This window comes from Henckelia pumila, chromosome 2 (assembly GCF_033568475.1).
Source record: "Henckelia pumila isolate YLH828 chromosome 2, ASM3356847v2, whole genome shotgun sequence".
NCBI classification, from domain to species: Eukaryota; Viridiplantae; Streptophyta; class Magnoliopsida; order Lamiales; family Gesneriaceae; genus Henckelia; species Henckelia pumila.
Genome location: NC_133121.1, coordinates 137,213,354 through 137,236,791, shown reverse-complemented (window position 1 = coordinate 137,236,791; position 23,438 = coordinate 137,213,354). Strand labels below are relative to the sequence as shown.

Below are 23,438 nucleotides of genomic sequence, written 5' to 3'. Positions count from 1 at the left end.
TAGCTCGATGGGTCCTTACACAAATTAAAATACATAAGATTTTTTTGTTTAAAAATCTATTCATTCCATCTACAAACAAATAAAAACTAAAGTATTTTATTGTTTTAATCTTTTAGAAAGCTGGATGAGTATTTAAGATTTTTGTAGAAATGTTTTTAAAATTTTTTGTGGAAGAAATCTGTTCACTATCTACAAAAAAATAAAAACCAATTTTTTTTCTTTTTGAATGATAAATCAAAGTATTTTGATATTTCAATATTTTCGAAAACTGGATCATTATCTAATATACACTCATTTTGTCAATTTAGATTTTATCATAATAATTATTGATTTTATAAAAAAAACATCCTTACAAAATTTATCAAGTTTGTATAAACGAAGGACAAAATAAAAAATATAGGATGAAAATTTGTTGACATTATAGAAGATATAGATATAGATTATAGAAAATGAAGAATCAATTACTCATCATTAATTTAATAATATAAAATAATGAAGGATCAATTATTTAGTGCAAGTGGACTGTGTTTTTTATATATATAAAAAAATCAACGTATCTTTCGTAGTTATTTCACACAGTCCCATGATCCCATCTACCTATCGTTAAGGTCTGTTGTCAACTCATAATAATTTGATGGAGTGTTATTTATTTGTTATTTATTTATTTTTGTATGACGTGTAAATTCATAGCTCCTATTTTTTATGTGCACTATTGAATAAATTTTTGAACCAGCAAAAGTCTAAACACTACGCTAGACAGATAATATACACTAAGCAAATTTTGTGTGACATGTTAATTCAAGAAGATGTTGATAAAAAAAATCGACTAATGAACTTTGGCCAAATGTTTACTTATTCTATCGACTAGAACACCTTTGAGCTCGATAGAGTGTTATTTTCACAATGTCCGTTGATGATTTCAAAGCACATTTAGTGGGATGGATAATAATAAATATGCTTGGAAAACGGGACCATGAAGACTTTGCCCAAAAAAAATTGGAGTTCATTAGCGGCATGCTTCTTGCCTCTTTTCGTTAATTAATGATATACACAGGTTCGTTGTATATAAAATTTTTTATTTAATTTATTAAATATAATTTGATTATGATGCGATTATCATAAAATGACTATCTGTGGGCAAGTAAACTCCCGGGCGAAAAAGATAGGTAAATATATTTGAGAGAGTGAGTCATGCTTCTGTTATCCAACCCTCCCTTAGCTTTTATAATGGTCCGCTTGGGCCTTCAATGATTATTGGGTATGGGCTAACTGACGGCTTTTAGGGTGATGGGATGACCATCACGTGTGATTTAGACATCCCGTAGTTTAAGGAAAGAGCCCACTCCGTTGGAGCGTGGTTCATAATAATTTGGTCGGAGATTTGATCATGACACACTCTAAGCAGACGTGTCTGTTTCCTAACCTTGAGAATAAAGAAAACTTGGACCCCCAGCTTTGCTTTCTTTTGCTCTTACCCGGGTTCTCCCCAGACTTCCCGGGGTCTCCCGATTGCTTAGACTCCCTGGGTTATATCATCATCCGAGATACTCCTAGCACCCGGGATATAGCCACCCGGAGTATCCTACTAGGATATCAGATTAGTACTCTAAAAATTAATTAATTATGCATTAGGACAAATTCAGCAAGAAGCCAGCACAAGCATTATTTATTTAATTCTAGAAATACTTAAAATACAAGTATCAACTCGACACAAAAAGAGCCTCCCCTCTCCCCACCCAAAAGGTCAAATTTATTAGTCTGGCCCTATCTACACAAAATATTCAAATGATATTTCAGTTTCTGGTTTCAGGTATATATATCGAAAAATTAATTCTATGTTTTATATGAGGACGAGTCGATGGATTCATATTGCAACGAAAAAAATAATACATTTCTAATAAAAATTAATGTTTTAAAATTGACCCGTGAAACAATAGGAGTTTTGTGATATTGGAAAATGTAATTTTAATAACATAAACATGGTTTTAAATAAAAACTTGTAACTTAATTAATTTTTTTCGAGTACATGTTGATCATTACAAGATAAATATATTTTCAAACAATCTAAGAAATTAAATCGAAAACGACATATAAAAAAAATAGTAATCGATCCTGACATGTCCCTATACGCTATTATTTATAATGCGACGAACAATAAATTAAAAAAAAAAAGGATATAGTCATATAGCTCTATAAATAGGACCAACTACTAGTGCAATAAGAGCAACAAGATCAATAAAATTTGATATCAATATACAACAAACTCTTCATAATTAAAGCAATTCTTTGTGTTGAAGAAAATGTCTGGCTGTGGAGGAAACTGTAGCTGTGGTTCTGGCTGCAAGTGCGGCAGCGGCTGTAGGTAATGAAACATGCGCATCTCCTTCATCCCTTTCATTGCAATATATATATATATATATATAAATTTTCAGCTGCACAACCATGTTTTCCCATTTAATCTGCGACCACTAAAACCCGAAAATGGGTTTTAGTGGTTTTTTTTTTTTTTCATCACTAAAACCCATGGTCGTGGACCAAGTGGGAAAATATAGTTGGGCAGCTGAAAATTCCTATATATATATATAATATATATATAGCAACTACCATGGAGAACAGTTGACATGACATCTTGATCCATGGCTGATATATAGTCGTTTTCGATCGATTCAAGATCGAAATATTGTATATATAGATAATTTATAAATTTTACTATTAGAATCCAAGTAACCTCTGATAACATTTTCTTGATCCATATATCGATCTATCTATATATTTTCAGTTGTGGTATGTACCCAGACGTGGAGAAGACCACGAGCGCAACCATCATCGAAGGGGTCGCACCTGTAAAGATGTAAGCTAAAATATATAGTAGACCAAGAATACACAATTTAGGTGACAAGATCTTGATTTAATTAATATATATATATATATATATATATATATATATATATATATGTGTGTGCTTTGGTTAAAAAAAAATCCATTTTCTTTAGGTTGTTTGAGGGATCGGAGGAAAGCTTTGGCGCAGAAGGAGAGAACGCTTGCAAGTGTGGACCCAATTGCTCCTGCAATCCTTGCAAATGTTGATACATTCAACACACATTATATATGTATATGCCCCAAGAGAAGTGATTATATATATAAATATGGTTTGAAATTAACAAAAATATAAATATTTCAAGTGTGTGCAATTGAAGTTAATGTAATAAGACAGCCATTACCTACAAATTCGCTGCTGAATTTATGTGATAGGTGATGGCCGATATCTTGTGTGTTTGTAAACTTTATCTTATGTGAACAAATTTGGGGCTTGGTGTATGTTTTTGAAGAAGCTGGTTTGAATAACTTGTGTGTATGTGTATATGCATATATATAATAATAATAATAATAATAATAATAATACTAATAATATTATTATTATTTTTAATTGGTGAAATACTTCTAATTTATTCAAAATAAGGATCTATCGATGTTATTCCATTCGAGCAATGTCTGAATGAGATTTTAACTGCTTAATTTTTTTTTGCAAGTAAGATGTTCATATACGTGCTGAAAAAAAAAACCGTCAGATGTAGAGCATATATGAGTAGTGGCACTAGCATCATAACCCAAAATAAGATAGATACTTAATTACAAAATTTATTAACCATAAAAGTAGATTTTCATGATCCCAAACAAAAAGGCTATTAATTATATTCTTTCCGAAATCTAAAAATAAATATTTAATTTTCTATATTGGACAGTAAAAGACGTCTGGTCCTAAAATGAATACAAAACGTCCTATAAACGGCCTTAGAGACCAATTTAGTAAGATTATTTTTCTATTCGACCCACCAATTAAAAAGGTTTATTTATATGCCAAAATATTTATTTTCAATATAAATGTAAGATCGTTTCATCATACTCCCACTAAAAAATAAAATTGAATGAACAAGACATGAACCGCATACTAAAGTATGTTGAATATTTCAACATTATAGAAGAAGATAAAACACACCATACGTTATCTAGTTTAGTTGTCCCGCTCAAGACTGAATTTGACTAATTCAATAATTAAAACCAAAAATAGGTCAACCCATATAATCAAATTATTTGCAATATTTTCGTTTGAAAAAATCCATTGCAAGATTTTCACTAATACATACATCGTCCAGATATTAGTATGTATGGTACGTAGTAAAGATGAATGAAATAAGACGATTAAGGCAAGAAAATATTTCGACGCTTCCTAGTCCTAATCTAAAACTAAATAACTGTTTCCCAATTGAACTGGGGCTCATAAGTATATAGATCCAAGCAAAGGCTTATTAATTAAATCTCTTGCGATTTTAATTTCTTCCCTAATTAACGATCATATATATTGTGTTAAAGATGTCCATGTCAGAGACATTACCCGTGGGGGCAATTACTACCATGTTTTACGGCTTCTCTTTCCTCATAATCATGCTAGTCATATGGTTACTCCGGTGGATAAGAATCTCAATCTACCAACCAGAACCGGAACCTGAACCAGAACCTGAACCGAAAAACCACCTCAGAAGAAGAAGGGGTGAGGCGAAGGCTGCTTGAAACGGATGCACATATAGTGTTGGACGTTTGCATGAGTCGAGAAAACTCGAACGAGCTCTGCGATGATGGCTGCACCATCTGTCTGGAGGGATACAAAAACGGCGAAGCCCGCGCCGCCGGAACGTCATGTAATCACAGGTTTCATGAGAGCTGTATCATGTCGTGGTTGTCCAAGAAAGATACGTGCCCGCTTTGCAGGAATTCCTTGATATGAACATATATATATCCATCTTCTTAATTCCAACTTAATGCAATTTTATTATTATTATTTTTTTTTTATCTTCACATAATCAATTCATGTATGTGAGCCACTTGATCATCTCAATCGGTCTCAGTTTAGGATTGTTGTATATTAATTAATTAATAAAAGAAAAAATTATTTTTTTGGTCATATATGTTTGTCACTTTGCAATTTCAGTCCTTTATATTTTCAGATTTCAGTTTTAGTCCGCTAACTTTATTTTTTTTGCAATTTAATCTTTTTTTCGACGTGACGCTGATGTGGCACCAATTCAGTGATAATGTGGAGCTGACGTGTACAGTGCCACGTAAGCATTTTTGAATTAAAAGAACCAAAATTACCAAAAATTAGAACATGCAGAACTAAAACTAAAATGTGAAAACATAGAGGACCAAAATCGCAAAGTGACAAATATATAAGACTAAATTTGCAATTTTTCCTTAATAAAATAATCATGACCTAGAAAACTATTTCTCTAAACATCACGTGTTGGTTAGGAGTATTTGTTACATGTATAACTAAGAATTATATTTCCTTGAAACTTAATTAAACTTGTTGTTATTATTATTATTTTTAAATATATGTGAATCATGCATATTCATGAGCTGCTTCAAAATGGATCTGAAAACGATTTTATCGTGTACGATTTTGTAAATTTTAAATTGAGAGCCATATTATAGTAATCTAAAATTTTAAAAATATAGATATAATTGAAATATTTAAAAAGAAAGACAGTTTTAAATCAGGCTTATCCAAATCAATTAAAAGTTAGTTGGTATAGGCCGGGCTTTTATATATAACTTTAGTTAATAATAATATAGATTAATTAGATAAATAATAAGTAAATAAGAATTAACCGGATACTTCTAATTCCTTTAGATACTTAAAGATTTTTTTTAAAAAAAATTGATTCCAATTTGTTCTAAATCTGGTCCAATCCGATTTTATAGCTCGATCTGAATTTGGTACTCTAGTTTAATCTGGTATATTGGTTCCAGGTTAAATTGAATTCAAACCAGAACTTATCCCAAATTTGGAAACATTGGTGGCAGTACTCCTCGTTAATTTGTTAGGAAATTATTATCATAAAATCTAGCATATTCATTAGTTCAAACTCAATATGTTGCAAATGTATCTTATGATCCCCATCGATGATCGGCATCATATATTTTAGTACATGAACGAAAAACAACTAGAATAAAAAAAGACATGATCAACTTATTGGGTTAATATTAAAATTTTGACAACTTATAGATCAGATGGAACAAAAATAGACCAATTTAGGGACTGTTTAGTGCGGATGATAAAATATTGATGGATTAATCATTGCTTTATAGAAATACTTAGCGCAAATTTTATAAAAATTAATGTCATACACCATTATTTTAGTCAACTATGTTGATTTATCATATTTTATATTATGCATCGTGTATCATCTCATCCGAGTCTTGTGGTGCCTTACCTGACAAATTTTATATCTTTGACAAACAATTGCAGTCTCAAAGATCATATATATTAGCATTGCTCGCTTTTCTGAAACTATTAAAATTTAGAGAAAATTATTTTATATTCTACAAAAGATATATTTATTTTCTTTGATAGAATATAATTATTGACAACTTATTATAGCAACTTAATTATTAATTAACTTTATGTAATTTGTCGATCATAATATTGTAACAAGACGATCGAGCAATTACTAGTGTTTATTAATCTTGAATAAAAATATAAAATAATTTTCTCTAAATTTTAATAGTTTCAGAAAAGATGGCCAAAATTGTAAAAAATACAAAAATAGTGAACTAAAATTGAAAATTGAAAATATAGATAGCCAAACTTGTAAAAATGAAAAACTAATTAATATGGTATAATGAAATTTAAATTCGACGATGTATATAACCAAAATTACAAAGAGAGAAATATATTGGACAAAATTTGTCATTTCCCAAACATAAAAATACAAATTCAAATATTCAATATCATCTACTAATTTTATTGTACAAGTATATATATTTCAATCAACTTCATTAATTTAATATATGTATACTATATTATTAAACTTGAGATATTTTAATGTTATGGTATCTCATCGTAATATCAAATTTACTGTAAACTAGTTTATTTTATAATCTTTTGATAAATATTATAATCGTTTGGTGGAAATTTAAACGTATTCCAACCCCTATCGCACATTCGCACGTACTTCAAAACTCCTTGTTCGTTTGGGATTTTGTAAGCTAGCAGACATGCACTAGGACACAAATGCATGCATGCCTCGTTTTTTATATAAACCCGAAATCAACTCGTACAAATACACTTACTTCCTTCTCCTTTTTCATGAATTATATATCCGAAAATTCCTTGTTACAATAATTTGCGGTGTTAGCGACTTAGCGCGCGAAATATTGGCATGGGATTCTCGGCACTAGCAATAACGTCCGTGGAGTTCGTGTTCGCATTGAGCATTATCTGGATCGCCTTTAAATCCTGCCTGTCCGATTATTCGGATACTTGGCATGAAATCCGAGAAAGATCTCATGACACCGCCTCACAACCACAAGAAGAAACGTCGCAAACCGAGCGGTGCGATGACATAATAAATACGAAAATGGAGATCGAAGCTTACATTCAAGAAACCCCGCACGAATCCGGTGGCTGCGCTATCTGTCTCGGAGAATACGAGGGCTGCGACCCCCGTGCCCGTATTAAAGTGTGTGATCATAGGTTTCATGAGTTATGCATCAAAGCATGGTTGAAGAAGAACGATACGTGCCCCATGTGTAGGATTTCTTTGTTTTGATTTTTTTTTTTTAAAAATATGTTTTGTTTCACCCTCATCTCCAATCTCCATCAAATCTTTTGAAAGCAGGTGTAAATTGTAATATTACGAGTGTTCCTTCGATTTGACAATGAAATTATATTTTGTTGGACTTGTGATGGGATAATTCCAGAATATGTAATTTGAGCGATAAGTAGTTTGAGTATATAGATAATTTAGATTTGATTCACTTCACACTAGCGTGCGTGCAGGGATTCATGTACATGGTGCGATGTTCGCGCGAACATCTCAAAAAAATAAAATAAAAAATGGATGTTAGCGTGATGTTCGTGCCAACATCATGCGATACACATGGTTTCCGTACACACTAATGTGGAACAAAATCTATACATAATATTCAATGCAACGTGAGAAAATATTTGGTATATGATAAATATTAAAGTTGTTTATTTGAGTAGATTCACCAACATATCCTTCGAGAGTCTTAGTTAAAATTATATTGACTCCGCGGAAAATCAGCACACGAAAATCTATGCTATATATCAAGTGATCAGAACACATAATAATAACTATTTTTGGTGAAATCTTTTTAAATATGTCAAAATTACCCTTAATTTGCTTTTTTTTTTCTTTACATTAACTTTATTTCTTTGTGCAAACCCTTTTCCAATTTGTTTCATGCCACTCAATATCATTAATTCAATATCATTATTTTCATACAAAATCATCCAGAACTGAAAACTTCCACCAAAAATCAATAATTGTTTCAAGCGCCTTGGTCATCAATTATTCGATCTAATTTTTTCTAAAAAAAATAATTACTCAAATTTCGAATAATGGCCAATTAATTATTTATTAGACTAAAAATACAAGTTGAAAATTACTTATAGGACTAAAGGTGAAAATTGGAGCAATTATAAAATTTACACGTCCGATAATTGCTCTAAATTCAAAAGGTGGCATAAATTAAAATACTCTCCAAATCTCAAGTATATCTTTCCCATCAATAATCCAAATTAAATCTCCAAAACAACGGATTATATTAGTGAGTCCTAAAACTCCTAACCTAATCCAAATTGATCGAACTAAAAAAAAACATGTTATATTAATAATTTTTAATGAATATCGAATAATTCGTAAAATCATATATGATACCCTTAATTAGAACCCTAATTAACCATGACCGAACTTATGCAGCTTGCAAATATACTACTTCCATTAATCTTAATCTTGGAGATCGTTTTTGCGCTGTTCCTTTTCATTAATGTTCTTTGCTGCCTTTTCATTAACCCGGAGGATCCGCCGCCGCCACGAAGGTGGCCAAGACGATGGGTTTCCCGGATAGTTTTCCCCGAAGACATTCAAGAGAAGAAGTCAGAGAAACGCGGCGGCGGCGACGGTGGCGGCTGCGCCATATGTCTCGAGGAATATAAAAACGGCGAAAGTCGGGCAAGTTTTATTGCATGCAATCATAGGTTTCATGCTTCGTGTATCGAGCTGTGGTTGTCTAAGAACGAGACATGCCCGCTCTGCAGATGTTTTTTGGTTTGATTTTGATTTTGGACTCACTTTAATTACCGGCCGGCCACTTGATCATATTTAATTAGTGGACGAGTCATTATACTTTTATCATATATAAATTCTTGTTCTTTGATCTTATCGGTTTTCTTCTTCTTCTTCTTCCTTTTTTTTTTTTTTTTACTTTTTTGTTTTGTTGCAAATAGTTTGATTTGGTTTGTTTTGTCCCTCATGATGAACACAACACTTAATACGAAAATTGTAATTTTAGTTCCATAACCTGGTCTATCTTGGATTTTAATCTTGTAAATTATAAATGTTTGGTTTATATTTCTTTTTTGTTTTGATATTTTTTTAGCCAAAAATACAAACTCATCGAATATTGATTATCTGAAACTGATAACTCTTCTACTTAGTTTTTGTAGGGAGAATAAACTTGTATTACACAAATTAAATAAATTTAAACAAAAAAAGAATGTACGACTCCTAATATTTCAAAATGGGAAAGAAAAAATACTTGTTTCCCTTTATTTTTGCTTAGATATATTTTAATCTATATAACATAAGTTTTATCTTGTTATATGACTCGTGTAGAAGAGTATCGGTGTCAAATAAGTAATTTTTGATCGATTTAATGTCTTCCTAACAAAATTTCCAAGCTACTGGATGGAAATATAAAATTGACAAATTATAGAACTAAAATCTAAAGCTAACTTTAGATGACTAAAATTGAAAGTTTGCATACAAAATAAATTTCTCAGTATCATGCATGATTACTTATCTTAAAAATACCGCACCTTTAAAGAATAGGCCGTTTAATCATAACAATTAAACGTATTTTCAATTAATATGGCCCCTAAAAAAGTAAGTATACATGAGATTGATATGATTATTAATATAATCATATGAATATAATAGTAAGTAAACACAACATTAACAATATGTCGTTTAATATAATCATATGTTTATCATAAACACAAACTTATCATAGCAAGTAAACCTTTATCATAGCAACTGAACGCAACCTTATTTGTTATGTCTTACTTAATCAAGGAAAAAGATCATCTCTAGAGAGAGAAACAACATCGGTGTTGTCAGTTGTGCATTGAAATAAACAATATTCCATGTATGTAATTAATTAAATAAATAATTATTTAAACCTGTGATATATATGACTTTAAAAAAGTTATTTCAATGTATACAACACCTATATTGTTTTTCTCTACACAGAGGATCTGAATCCCATAACTCTTGTGTTTATAAAGAAATCCGAATTGCTTTCAAATTGTAATAAATTTTGACATTATGTTTGTCACAGACAAATACTAAACTGGTTAATGTGTTGGTATTGTTTCAAAATTTCAAAATCGGACCCCCTCGTTTCTGAAAAATATTACTCTCGTTCGCAAAATTCAATTCTATCCTTATTTATGGCCGATTTTGAATTCTGATATTTGGCTTCCTTAGCGTTACGCTTGACGTTATATACAAAAGTATTGGTTTTCCAAACAAATAATTAAGTACATATGAATATATATGCCTCTGTCTATGTTACATCCATAGCGATACTTCCGTATATATTTAGTGATATATATATACATATATATGTACATATATATATATATGTACGTATATAAGATAAATTTATATGAACACCTTACATAAAAAAACACAATTAATATTTTTTTTTCAATTCAGATGTTAATACGAGACTGTACAGCGTAGACAAAGCCCAAAAGCTTTAAATATGACTTAGCTAGCAGGCCGCAAAGAATGCCTCTATATATGTACATTCGCTGTATTCTTGCCAATTAAACATGAAATCAAATGGAAACAAATTACAATGTACATTAATTATTATTACTTTTCCAATAATCAAAATTTCCAAACACGTAAATAAAATATTCCAAAAAAAAAAAACAAAAACAATGGATAAATTTCTGATAAATAAAAACCAAATGATTGCTGCTAATGAAGTCACTTAATTCCAGTTCCAGCTTCCCCCTTCCCCACACGAAAAAAAATCTTCTGTTACAAATTAATGTAACATTATATGTTACACCAATCACTTCTTGTCATGTATTTGATAGAAAGAGAAATTGAACTTTGATGTAGTGGAATAATACACTTGTCAAGAAATGATTGGTGTAACAGCCTATGTTACACTTCCACTAATTTTCAAGCATTATATACACATTCCTCATAGCCTGCAAATGAAACCATGCATGCATATACATATATATAAATATAATGATCAATATGTGAATCAAATATCAATCAAAATCTCCCTCTCCACCCATCAAACAGCACCATTATAACAACAGAATGACTTACTAGGATCATAAGCCGTGACCACGCCAGTGTTAATGAAGTAGCAATTAAAGTCGTGGCGACCGTTGGCTTGGTAATACGCGTTCATGGCGTACGAGGCATGTGATCTAACGTTATCTGGCTCGAAGCAGCGGCCTCCGAGCTTGATAGGCGTGCAGTCAACCCCCGCCCCACATACGAAGTCTATATTTGCTTGCAATGCTGATTCGGGGGCGCCTCCTTTCGGTACGCACCATTTGGCTTCCCAGCTAGCCGTCGGGGAGGGAGCTGCAGCCTATGGAGAAATCAAACAATAATTACAAAAGATTAGCTCTGTTTCGATCGTTTGCCAATCAACATCCGTCTTTTTTGAGAAAAAATGGAATCAAGATTCGTTTTTTTTAATTTCCCCCCACTAATGTTACCTCCTTGGGATGGCGCAGTATGCCTACGTCGTAAACAGGTTGCAAATCGGGTCGAAAGAGCCCGAAATTCTTCTCCGGCGTACCCTGCTTGAGATCCTCGTTAAACAAGGAAAAGATGTAGGTCTCGAAAGTCCTGTTAGGCATCAATGGCGTCCCCACACCGGAGCTCAAGTGCTTAACCAAATTGGAGTTATACGACACCGCATTGTCCCAACTAACTCCCAGCTGATTCGGGTCTCCGGCGGAAGGCCAGCCGGTTTCCGCCACCACTATGTCCACGTCCCCGTACCCGACCCGTTTCATTGCGGAGTAAACCGCGTCCATTTGAGCATCGAACATGTTGGTGTAGTTGAGACCCGTGGCGACGTCGAATACACCATTGTTTGGCTGGAACAGAGCGTAGCTCAGAGTTTCTTGGTTGAAGCCGAAGTAAGGGTAGGGGCAGACCATGAAGGGCGTGTTTGTTTGCCTGTGGAATTCCAGAATCGGAGCGATGATGACTTGATCGTACCCTGCCCTGAACCGACCCGAACTGGGTGGGTCGGAGATGGAAAGTATGCCGAGTGAGTGCGGAGTGGAGACCTGAATATGGGCTAACCCCGCGAGTTTCGCGGCGGAGTGGAGAGATTTCATGGCCGGGAGGAGATGGGCAATGAGGTTCTGGTCTCTGGTGGCCAGAATTTCGTTCCCGACGGCAATGCGGGTGATTCTGGTGGCGGGATAGAAGGGAAGGACGTTGTTCGCAACCCATAATTCGGCGGACGTCGGTTTCGCGACGGCCGAAAGCTCGGCGTTGGTGACGGTGATGGTCAATGATACGCCGGTGTTTGCGAAGGCTCTGATTATGTTCGGGTTGGCGTCGAAAATCTTCACCTTATCGATGACGGTTTGAGACTGGATAAAGGCGGCGACCTGAGGAGGAGGCGGGAGGTTGTCCGCAACCGTGCCGTAGTTGACACCGACGGTGTATTCCGCCGCGGAAAGATGGTGGGGTGCAATGAAACAGAGTGTGAAAAATAGATAGAGTGAATTGTAGTAGAAAGGCATGTTGTTTGATTTTGGTGTGGAGAAAGTGAAAAGGAGCAAGTTTCAAAGTGTGAAAATGGGAAGCTGAAACGTGGCATAGTGGGTGCGAAGGATATGGAGATTGGAGAGGATCCTTTACTAATTACTGTTACTTTTTATTAATAATAATAATAATAATTAATAATTAATTAATTACTTTAAAAGTTTAAATATTCCAGCAGGTAAGCAAGCAATCTTCACATTTTCTATGTAATCCCCAAATAATTAATGGCGAGTGAAATGAGACACACGTAATAAGTGTTATTTTAAATTGTAATTATATTTTTCATCATAAAATATTTTCATATAAAAGTATTGTTTTCTATGTTAAAAATATTATTTTTTATTGTAAATATTGGTATGATTAACTCATTCCATGGATAAAGATCCATGACACCGTTTCACAAGAGACCTACTTTTTAAAATTTGATATTATATTTAGTTTTTAATTATCAAAATAAAATCATGATTTTGAAGTTTAATGGTTTTTATTTCAAAAAAATCAAGTTTAATAGTTCTTAATAATTCATTTTAAGTTAGTCTTCATAAGTTAGTTATCTTCCCACTAAATTCAATTAGGATTATGAAAACTAGTATAAACGTGCACACACTATACGTGTGAGTAAAATAATATGAGATCAATGGGGCATAGGCGAGTTGGTAAGATCTGGGGTGACGTGGAAAGAGATATCCCAGCGCTCCGAGTTCGATCCTCGTGTGGAACATATTCTCTACTGAAATATTATGGGGGTATGCTCTGGGGTTTGGCCATGTTGCTCTCTCCTTCATAGAGGCGTCAAAACGGGCCAGCGGGGAGAACCGATACACAACCCGGCGCAAGCCACCATTAGGCGGGGTAGGGCGGGGCGGCCCACCTTTTAAGCGGGTTAAGAAAACACCAATCCAACACACCTATTTTAGGTGGCGGGGCGGGCAAACCAGCGTGTCTACGTGTAATTTGGCGGGTTTTGACGGGTCAACCCGCAACCCACCACAACCCACGATTTTGCGGGCCGGGGCGGCCCAATTTTAGGCAGGTTTGGAAATCGTCAACCCAACCCACCTATTTTGTATAGTGGGGTGGGCCAAGCCGACAGGCCTGGAGGTGCAATTGAGTCGAGCCGAGCCGAGTATCATACTACTCGAGCTCGAGCTCGACTAATATTTGACTACTCGAGCTCGAGTTCGACTCATATTTGACTACTCGAACTCGAGCTCGATCGAGTAATTAATTTCGTACTCGAGCTCGACTATAGTTCGAGTTACTCGAGCTCAAAAAATAAATAAATAAATAAATATAAATAAATCATATATGAATAAATAAATAATAAAATATTATATATATTATATTTATATATTTATATTATATATATATGATCGAATAGCTCGCGAGCTACTCGATCACATACATTGAAAGCTCGAGCTCGAGCTCGAGCTCGATATATGTATGAGATACTCGAGCTCGAGTCGAGTTTTGACCGAGTAGCTCGGCTCGTTTGCACCCCTAGACGGGCCTAGCCCATTTTGACACCTCTACTCCTTCATGTATCTGCCGATCGTGCACATCCCTCGATTTATCTTTCGCATGAGTCAATGAACCTTATGTGAAATGTGGTCCCCTTCAAGGCAACCCTTTTTAAAAAAATAATATGATGAATTTATTGCTATATATAAACGATATATTTTTATTTTTTAATAATTAATTTAATTATCATTTTTTATATTTCTAAAATAATGTATAAATAAATTTGAAAATTATTTAGCTTATGTAGAATTGTTAATTGAGAAAAATATGTGAAAATATATACAAATAAGGGCAATTTTGAAAAAAAAAATTTATTCTTAAAAAAGCTCAACTATTATATATAGTATAGATGATTTCTCCAAAATGTGGTTAACTATTAGTGTTTCTTGCTTTACTATTATTTATGTACTAGCCATCTTTGCGTGTGTAACACCCGTATCTTTAAATTTTATTTTTAAATATTTGATTTTTTAATATATATATATATATATATATATATATATAATAAATGGGACATAAAAGTTTAAAAATTAAGAAGCAAATATAAAGTGTAGTGAAGGAAATGGGAAAGAAAATGGATGAAAGTGGTTTAAGAATAATTCAGTCCTAACACATAAAAGTTTTTTTAAAAAAATATTTATATATTAAAAAAAATTAGTTAATATTACGAGATAAATAACTGAAAAAATGTATAATTTTTACGAGCACATTCACTTTTCTCAATAAATTTTGAATGAAATATATATATATTTATATGTATATAATTGTAAATAAATGAAAATTAAGAGTTATAATTTCATATTTGAGGACCCATACCAAAGTAATTATTTTATGTATCTCTGTTTATAATATAGAATAGATGGCATTGAAATATAGAACAGAAGAATATATAAAATATATAGATATATAACTTAATATTGTTCTTTAGTCGTCTTTTATTATATTTTCTACGCCTTAAATCAAAATATTAAAGGATCTCAGGAATTCTATCTTACCGATGTGGGATAATATTTCAACACACCCCTCACACGCTCAGAAATGAACATCTGAAGCGTTGAGATATTAACGGATAGACAAACCAATTTTGGGCTGTCCAACACACACGAAGGGTCTGGGCTCTGATACCATGTTAAAAATTGACTTGAACCTAACTCACCTCAAAAGCTAGCTCAAAAGACGAGGGTTGCCCTTGTCTATATTAAGATCTCCCAGAAACTCTAATTGTTAAAATATTATCCCGTAAAATAGATTTCCTGAAAGCCCTTAATATAAACAATGACAACCTTCACCTCTTAAACTAGCTTTTGAAGATGAATCAAGTCCACATCAATTTCTAACAACACGGGGCCGTGTTGTGCTCAAACCGACCCATTTGTAAATTATCGAAATATCATTTCGTTGTTAAAATAAAAAATCTCTTTTTATTTAGGCTGAATTGGAGTTCTTACGTGGCAAGTGCGCACTTTCGAAACGTTGAGAAACAAAACGCGAATCCCATGCAAGAGTTTTTTTGGATATTTGCAGCAAATTTCATATTATCAAAACCGATAACATAATATTGATTCATATAAAAGTTCCCTTAAATTTTGCTTAAAACGTTTTTGTTTGGTATTAATTAATGGCTCCTTCGCTCCGGCCATCGAGTTTGATTCCGTCCCATAAAGTTATCTCAACATATATGTCTAGTACAGAGTCGATTGAAAAGAGACCATCACATTCAAAGTCAATGAGATCAACAAAATATAACAGTTATCTCAAAATCGGCTGGTATTGCATGATAAATTCCACTTGAAAGAGTGGCAATTAATATAATACAGAGCAGAAAATTGAATGAACATTTTTTTTGGGCAAATATGTTGACCCAAACAAATCAGATTTAACAAGTTATCGAATTTAACAATTTCTGCAAGTACAAAAAAAACAAATGACAACATTTGAAAACGACCAGGGAACACAAGGAAAACGGAAGACGGTCAATTTAAGAGAATTAAAAGGTAAAAAGAAAAAAAGAAAAAAAAAAATAACCCACTCACACGGCCGCAAGCATATGACATTTCATACGAAGATAAAGGGAAATCTTCCACCAGAAATGCCATAAAAAAATTCCAAAAACCTGTAATAACACCCCCAGATATATAGGTTTTTTCACAAATTGAAGCTCGATAATGCTTCCTAATTTCATGTAACTGAATAATAGAACTCCGTTGACATTACTCATGAATCTTAGCACAGAATTCCAACTAATCAAACTATCTGTCTAAGCTGGAATCTAAAACAAGAGAAGCGATTTTTGACTTGATCTATCTTATATCATATATCTTATATTCACTAAAAGAACCGGTTTGTTTTATAGGGAGCATGGTGAAACTCAGACTATAACTAGTTGAGGTTAAAGTCATGTTTGAGGATCAACTCGACAGTAAGGGCAGGTCTGTTTCATAGTTGAACAAGAATTTAAGAGCCTTAAGCGATGATAACTGTCTTCCGCATTGCTTTTGCAGAATGTGCATATTTCCATTCAACAAATTATCTTAGATGGAAAATGCCTTGCAATGGAGAAGCCCAATCTACTTAGTCGTACAACTAGATAAAATTCATACATGATATGTCTAGCTCAAAACAGCTCAAATAATATCTCAACACGGTATCTAATCCAAAAGATTCAAGCACAACCAAACTAAAGCATAGATGGAATAAGAAACAAAAGAGTAAAGAGCTAGGGATCTTCTTATCAATCTTCCTCTATATGTTCTCCTTGCTAGTCCCTGGAAATCTAGTAGATTCTGAGCCATATGAAGAAGACATGAGAGAACTAGAGGACGCTTAGGGCAACATCTACCTGGCATAAGGATGGTAACGACTACCGCCACCATAACCTGACCTGCCTCCATAATACCCTCCTGCTCCACCATAACCAGTACCAGGGCCTGAATCATAACCAGCACCAGGGCCTGCCCCACCATAACTACCATAACCACTTCCTCGGCCATAGCCACCTAAACCTCCACCATATACCCCGCCAAAGCCTCCCCCATAAGAACCGAAACGACTAGAGTAGCCAAGGGGGCCATCACCCCGATAGCCAAATTCAGTATTCGAATAATCCCCATATCGACCACCAAATTCACTTCCACCTCCATATCCACCATATTCATCAAACCTACCACCAAATCCTGATCCAGCTGACCTATAGGAAGCCGAACCAAAACCACCACTTTCATAATCAAAATTACCATAACTATCCCCATAGTTGCCACGACCCCTAGAATGACTACCATATCCTGAAGCAGGAGTTGGGTTTGAGGGTTTCTTTGGTTCAGCTTTCTTGATCTCAACCTACAACAAAGAAGCAAGTTAACCTAGAACTTCCCACCTGCAATATTTTGTCAGCTTACACTTAAATTACAAGGTGATTTTGAAACCTATAACCTGAATCTACCATAACCTAACAATAAGTGGTTGAAATCACAGCATTAATATGATTTACCCAGTAAAATAGCTTCAATATCTCACCAAAAGAAAGATATGTGCTAAGAGAAGTCCAGTTATTGAAGTACACCCACTATCAGGGGAAACCATCACAAGAAACTCACCTGGGTGCCTGACATATCAATCATATGTCCATTAGCCAGCAGACTGTCTACAACTTGTTCATTGTCAAACACAATAAATCCAAATCCCCGAGACCTCTTGGACACGTGATCTCTTATAATCTCATGCTCCACAACCTCTCCATACTTGGAAAAGAAACCCTTTAACTCCTCTAAGTTAAAGAAAATCACGAGCATCGAATAAAAAACAGAATAAAAAAGGTTAGCAACCAAAGTAGTCTATATACAATCGCAAAAGTAAAAAAAGCCATCACATAATATCCAATGTGCACCTTCAGTTACAGTAGTGGGAATCCCGCCAACAAATATCTTTTTAGTTTTAAAATCTTTGGAATCACCGGATCCTTTTGGAATAGTTCTTTTGATCTCAACCTGGTCATAAGTCATCAGTACATGAGAATGCCAGAGCACAAGCAATATAGAAGCCAAAGTATCATCCGTGTACATCATGAAACTAATAAATGCACGAGTTTCCAATACAAGTCGATTAGTCAACTCGTGGTATATACCAATCAAGACAATAAACAATCGACCAAAATAAAATTGATATCAGAAAAAGCCAAGAAAGGTTTACTAAGTACATAAATTGGAATAACTTTTCAACCTGAATGTTTTGGAAATTTTGGTTACGTACAAGTTCAGTGTCAAATAAACAAATGATATTTACCTGTTTCCCATTGATGATATGAGTTTCAGCAATAACAGTGTCTACAACAACCGGGTCTGCGTAAGTTATGAAACCAAACCCCCTGGGTCGGCCGGTAAACCGATCTTTCATTATCACAGAATCCGTTATCTCTCCATACTTTCCGAAGTACTTCACGAATGTATCTGTGCAATCAAATCAATCATCTATGGAACAGAAAATTCACAAGTAATCATCGCAAAACAATAATAGGAAAACGGGTCAAAATAAATCCAAACCTAAAGTAGTTTCTCTCGACAGTCCACCGATGAAGATCTTCCTGAAAGTCAAAAGATTCAAACCCAGCAATCTTTATTAGTAATAGTTACAAATACATGAATGAAATACGTCGATAAGAGGAAGAATAACGCACCCAGGGCTCGCGCCATCGCCGAAATCGGGCCTCTTGGAACCCATTGAAGATTTTGACGTTCGCAAATCTGGAAGCGGCGAGGGGCTAGGGTTTGTGGTTTTCTCGATGTAGGTGAAATTATCAGCCGTATACTCTTGTGCGGGATTTTCGTAATAAATAAGTGTCCCGAAGTATAGAAATATACAATATATATATATAGATTTTGTATGGGCCGCGGTTACCGTCGGCCTATTGGTTTATCATTTTATGATTATTAATTTTTTTTGTAAATATAAAATTATTTATTTATTTTCAATAAAGAGTTCTGAAGTTATACCATATTATTTGTCATAAATTTGTCCAGTACTTATTTTTTATGTTGAAACTTTCCGTTTTATTCATCTAAAGTTAATTATTTTTTTGTAATTAGAGAGAATTTATAATTATATTGGCAATTGTTGATGTGACAAATAATCCAAGCATCAATAATGCATTGGTATCATGTCAATAACGCATTGGTATCATGTCAATGTTGTATCGGAAGAAAACTTGCATCTATCATGATTTTTTAAAAAAATGTTATGTGCCGTTTGAGATTTACTCTTAGTTTTAATTTATTATCTAGTTGGAAAATAAATATAATGATATATGCAAGTTTTTTTTCCAAAAAATTCATGTTAGTATCCACTGTAACAGCATAAGTAAATAGTAATTTCAGACAAAGACAATTGACCCAAATAAAAAAACTAAAAATAAAAAATATATATTAATCTACAAAACAAAAAATGCAATTTCATGGTTTAAAAAAAATTACAAATTACAAAACCAAAATTTTTTTTTTCTCGTATTGAGTAATATACTCTTTTTACAATTATTTCCTTTTTATTTGGAAATCATCCCGAATATTCATATATTTTTTTGAAAATCTTTTTTTTAATAATATAAAGTAGAATAAAATATTTTTCTAAAATCATGTATTTAACTTTCCTTTTAAAAAAAAAACCTCCGACATAAGAAAATAATTATTTCAAAGTTTTAAATTTAGAACTTCGTTGGACAAACACAAACTTGGTCTCAAAATAAAAGGAAAAATGTTTTAAAAAGCATAAAATACACATCGCATGCATACTTATGAGTTATGACTTGTGAGTGTCACCAGCCGCGCAGCTCGGTAAATGCGTGCTATATGTATTTTTATCTGATAAGTGAATATTAATATTGTTTTATTCCTCTTGCTGATACTTTTTGAGACTAACTTGTAGCATAAAGTTACCACTAAAACCCGGTATCATGTTTTAATTATGCGAAAAATAAATAAAAAATAACTAAAACTCGATACCGGATTTTAATGATCGAGGACGAGGTGGAAAAATATCCGGATTTTAATGATCGAGGACGAGGTGAAAAAATATTGTTGGGCAGCTGAAAAATCCTATATATATATATCAATGTTGTCAATTATATATTATACAATACATACATACAACAAAAACGGCACAAAAGTAACAAATCAATTTATTTTGTAAATCTGAACAATTGTACAAAACATTATCAGGTCCATATACAAACTTGAAACTTCGACGTTTTTTTATCTCTTATTATTATTTTTCAACCCAAACAAAACACCAATATAGACATCAAACCATCCGAAGAATTGAAATGGCAAAGTTATGCGACTCCCTATTCCACAAACTTTGCTTTGCAGTCTCACCTCTAAGATTGTCTCAACTAGAACCAGGTATCTAGATACAAAATTGCGATTCCATCCGTATTTTCTTGATATTTAACCAAGAGATCTATTTCGATTAAGAAATAATGTCAACATTTTATTCTGCTCAACTGGATCATAACTCATATTTCTTTCCAAGAATCAATGATCCTCGAACTTCTGAAATCGGCTCCAATGAAGGATTTTAGTCTCCTAAGTAAACCAATGCAGTGCTGATGAGAGGAAGAAGTGGCATCAGGATGAAGGCTAACTATTCTTTGGGAAGGAGATTCCCACTTAGCCTCCAAATAAGCTAATGATCTCCATGGAGGTAGAGGCATCGAGTTTTGCTCAAGAGAGACACGAGTTGCTTCGACCATAATTTCAAGATATTGCTTGAGCTTGGTCAAAGTGCCGACATATATCGGAGGAAGGGAACTCAAGACTACATTGTACGGCTTCACTGCTCTTGCTATTTGAAAGTGGCTTCGGAAGTCAATGTCAATGATGTACCTTTGCGAGTCTTCATTGTGTTCATGAGTTATCACATCTATGAACTCATGTTCACCTACAGCAGAGGGGGGAAATGATAATTCTAACAGATAATTTAAACAAAAAATAATTCGAGATAGGTGTTCTATCATTGATCATTAGAACAAAAGGAGGCGAATTTTATGGAAATATGCTGCAAGCAACCACAGAAGCCACTACTTGCACACAAGAGGGGACAAGCTTTTCTACATTTAGTTCTGTTGAGTACCATTAAACCAAAAGCCTTGGCGCAGCAAGCATATGATTGAAGTTTGTTACATCATGAGACGGTTATGTTCATTACAATTCCAAGCTGGAAAATTCTTAGCTTCAAGATTTGGCTTCCGAAAATGTGCCCCTCATCTTTTCTCAAATAGTTTTTGCATTTATCATTTTGAATTATATCTCATCTCACACAAAGAACACGATTAAGCAACTGACCTTAACAAAAGAATCACAAAATAACAATCAAAGCCGATCGCGCAAACCCTCGAAACCCAATGTCAACAAAATCAAAAATTAATTTCTCTCCCTATTCTTGAATGAAAAGAAAACCAAACACAGGCATGCTTCTTGGGTAGAACCGTGAAACAAAAACTCTGATTCTCTCAAGTGGCTACTTCGCATTTACAGTCACCAGATTTTTACTAAAAGTTTTGTTTCCATGCAACATAACTGAGATTATAGATTAAAAATGACTTAAAACTTAAAACAATACCTCCTGGAACTTTGCCAATGCCCTGCCACCTGGATGCACATAGAGCAGCGTCGTATCCAGAAGACTGCAGAAGTTTCACAAGAGTGTACAAGATGCAGCTAGAATTACATGTATCTGGCTTCTCTCCTTGACTTGTCTCAGATATTGAGAGGATTAAGGATTTAACAACCATTGCCAAGTTACTTTCATACTGATCAATTGAGCTGTTGCAATGCTGCAAGTTGAACAATTAAACAAGTAAACTGTAAAGATCTCAAGTACATGAAATTAGTTAATTACCTCCTTGAAGAAATAGAGAAAATATTAAAAATAAACTCTCGAACAGCTTTAGATTTCTATTTTTCAAACAAAATACGATTAAAAATCCAGAACCGAAGTTCTTAATGCTGACTTAAACACTAACTAAAAGGAAATGTGAGACGCTTAACGTTATCCATATATTCTCACTTCTTCAAGTTCTACTTCATTGTTAAAATTCGTATTATGTTTCCGAAAAATCGCTCTATGGAAGCCCTGGGCAGGAACATCATAAATTCAAACTCGTGTTGTTTCGGACACCATAAGCTTTGGATTTGGCATCATTCAGGATTTTACAGACCAACAAATACAATATACTACGAAGATCTAAAAACTCAGTAGATACATAACATACAGTCACCTTTTTCGATCCTACTTAATCTTGAAAACATGATGCGGGATGCAACTAATAATGCAAAGATAGGATTTTGCTTGTTTATAAGTTTAGTATGATGTTATTTTGCTCATTCGAAATCGAATTAACCAAAAAAGGGGGGGAAACAGGTACTAATTATAGATCATCTCAAACAGAAAAAAACACGATAACTGACTAATTTTAGGCTAAATCAACAAATAAAAGTTATCATAATAGCCAACAAAACTATTCTAAAATTCCAGATATACAAGTTAAAAGAGAGAAAATCGACTGACCGAAATCTTGTCGGCCAGAAAAGCCAGGTCAGAGAAACCTGAATCGGTGTCGCTGCTACACCAAGAATCAGCTCCCGTGCTGCCAAATTCCATGAAATCACTCACCATGGCAGCCAAATCATGTTCGCTTCCGTTACTCCGACAACAAAACTCTCCGCCGACATCCCCGCCGTGCAAACGGATATTGTTCAACAAATCAAATCCTCCGCCGCCGCCGATTACCACCGGCGATCGATATGCCTTTCCCCGCATCTCCTCTGAAATCGAAAGACGGTGATCGAATCCTCGGGAGATTAAAGAGACTGATTGCCGCGTCTTCGAGGAAACGTCCAGGCTAGAAGGTAAAGTACTTTAATACCCCTCCACTTCCATTTGCTGTGTTAAATAATTTTTTATTATTGATTTAATTTGATGAATTTTTTTGAAAAAATTATTTGAGGATAAATTACAAAT

At 33.8% G+C, this 23,438-nt stretch overlaps 4 protein-coding genes across 5 annotated transcripts; 1 reads left to right on the top strand and 3 right to left on the bottom strand.

The window, feature by feature from the left end:
* Positions 1–2,206: 2,206 nt before the first annotated feature.
* LOC140885075 (metallothionein-like protein type 2) lies at positions 2,207–3,318 on the top strand. Its single transcript, XM_073291994.1, has 3 exons — positions 2,207–2,362; positions 2,780–2,851; positions 2,994–3,318. Exons 1-3 carry the CDS (start codon positions 2,301–2,303, stop codon positions 3,085–3,087), a joined length of 228 nt encoding a protein of 75 aa, XP_073148095.1. The 5' UTR covers positions 2,207–2,300; the 3' UTR covers positions 3,088–3,318.
* Positions 3,319–11,272: 7,954 nt separating this feature from the next.
* On the bottom strand, positions 11,273–12,889 carry LOC140885025 (glucan endo-1,3-beta-glucosidase-like). Of its 2 annotated transcripts, XM_073291942.1 has the most exons (3): positions 11,843–12,889; positions 11,442–11,712; positions 11,273–11,314 (listed from the first exon to the last, which is right to left on the bottom strand). In XM_073291942.1, exons 1-3 carry the CDS (start codon positions 12,887–12,889, stop codon positions 11,286–11,288), a joined length of 1,347 nt encoding a protein of 448 aa, XP_073148043.1. In that variant the 3' UTR covers positions 11,273–11,285. The 2 variants fall into 2 exon arrangements, with proteins under 2 accessions (XP_073148043.1, XP_073148042.1); XM_073291941.1 differs by having other exon boundaries at positions 11,290–11,712.
* A 3,240-nt stretch (positions 12,890–16,129) lies between these two features.
* Positions 16,130–19,260, bottom strand: LOC140880179 (uncharacterized). The gene is made up of 6 exons (XM_073284380.1): positions 19,102–19,260; positions 18,968–19,008; positions 18,711–18,874; positions 18,316–18,415; positions 18,026–18,195; positions 16,130–17,768 (listed from the first exon to the last, which is right to left on the bottom strand). Exons 1-6 carry the CDS (start codon positions 19,143–19,145, stop codon positions 17,268–17,270), a joined length of 1,020 nt encoding a protein of 339 aa, XP_073140481.1. The 5' UTR covers positions 19,146–19,260; the 3' UTR covers positions 16,130–17,267.
* A 1,319-nt stretch (positions 19,261–20,579) lies between these two features.
* Positions 20,580–23,272, bottom strand: LOC140882275 (uncharacterized). The gene is made up of 3 exons (XM_073288186.1): positions 22,986–23,272; positions 22,038–22,251; positions 20,580–21,356 (listed from the first exon to the last, which is right to left on the bottom strand). Exons 1-3 carry the CDS (start codon positions 23,235–23,237, stop codon positions 20,932–20,934), a joined length of 891 nt encoding a protein of 296 aa, XP_073144287.1. The 5' UTR covers positions 23,238–23,272; the 3' UTR covers positions 20,580–20,931.
* Positions 23,273–23,438: the final 166 nt, after the last annotated feature.

Excerpts from the sequence above, each read along its gene's own strand:
- LOC140885075 (XM_073291994.1), top strand. The coding sequence starts at position 2,301 with ATGTCTGGCTGTGGAGGAAACTGTAGCTGTGGTTCTGGCTGCAAGTGC. Across the intron at positions 2,363-2,779 it reads AAGTGCGGCAGCGGCTGTAG|TTGTGGTATGTACCCAGACG; the intron begins GTAATGAAACAT and ends ATATATTTTCAG. Across the intron at positions 2,852-2,993 it reads GGGGTCGCACCTGTAAAGAT|GTTGTTTGAGGGATCGGAGG; the intron begins GTAAGCTAAAAT and ends CATTTTCTTTAG.
- LOC140885025 (XM_073291941.1), bottom strand. The coding sequence starts at position 12,889 with ATGCCTTTCTACTACAATTCACTCTATCTATTTTTCACACTCTGTTTC. Across the intron at positions 11,713-11,842 it reads TACTGCGCCATCCCAAGGAG|GCTGCAGCTCCCTCCCCGAC; the intron begins GTAACATTAGTG and ends ATTTCTCCATAG.
- LOC140880179 (XM_073284380.1), bottom strand. The coding sequence starts at position 19,145 with ATGGGTTCCAAGAGGCCCGATTTCGGCGATGGCGCGAGCCCTGG. Across the intron at positions 18,196-18,315 it reads TCCCACTACTGTAACTGAAG|AGGAGTTAAAGGGTTTCTTT; the intron begins GTGCACATTGGA and ends TCTTTAACTTAG. Across the intron at positions 17,769-18,025 it reads TTGATATGTCAGGCACCCAG|GTTGAGATCAAGAAAGCTGA; the intron begins GTGAGTTTCTTG and ends TCTTTGTTGTAG.
- LOC140882275 (XM_073288186.1), bottom strand. The coding sequence starts at position 23,237 with ATGCGGGGAAAGGCATATCGATCGCCGGTGGTAATCGGCGGCGGCGGA. Across the intron at positions 22,252-22,985 it reads TTCTGGCCGACAAGATTTCG|CATTGCAACAGCTCAATTGA; the intron begins GTCAGTCGATTT and ends TTCAACTTGCAG. Across the intron at positions 21,357-22,037 it reads CATTGGCAAAGTTCCAGGAG|GTGAACATGAGTTCATAGAT; the intron begins GTATTGTTTTAA and ends CCTCTGCTGTAG.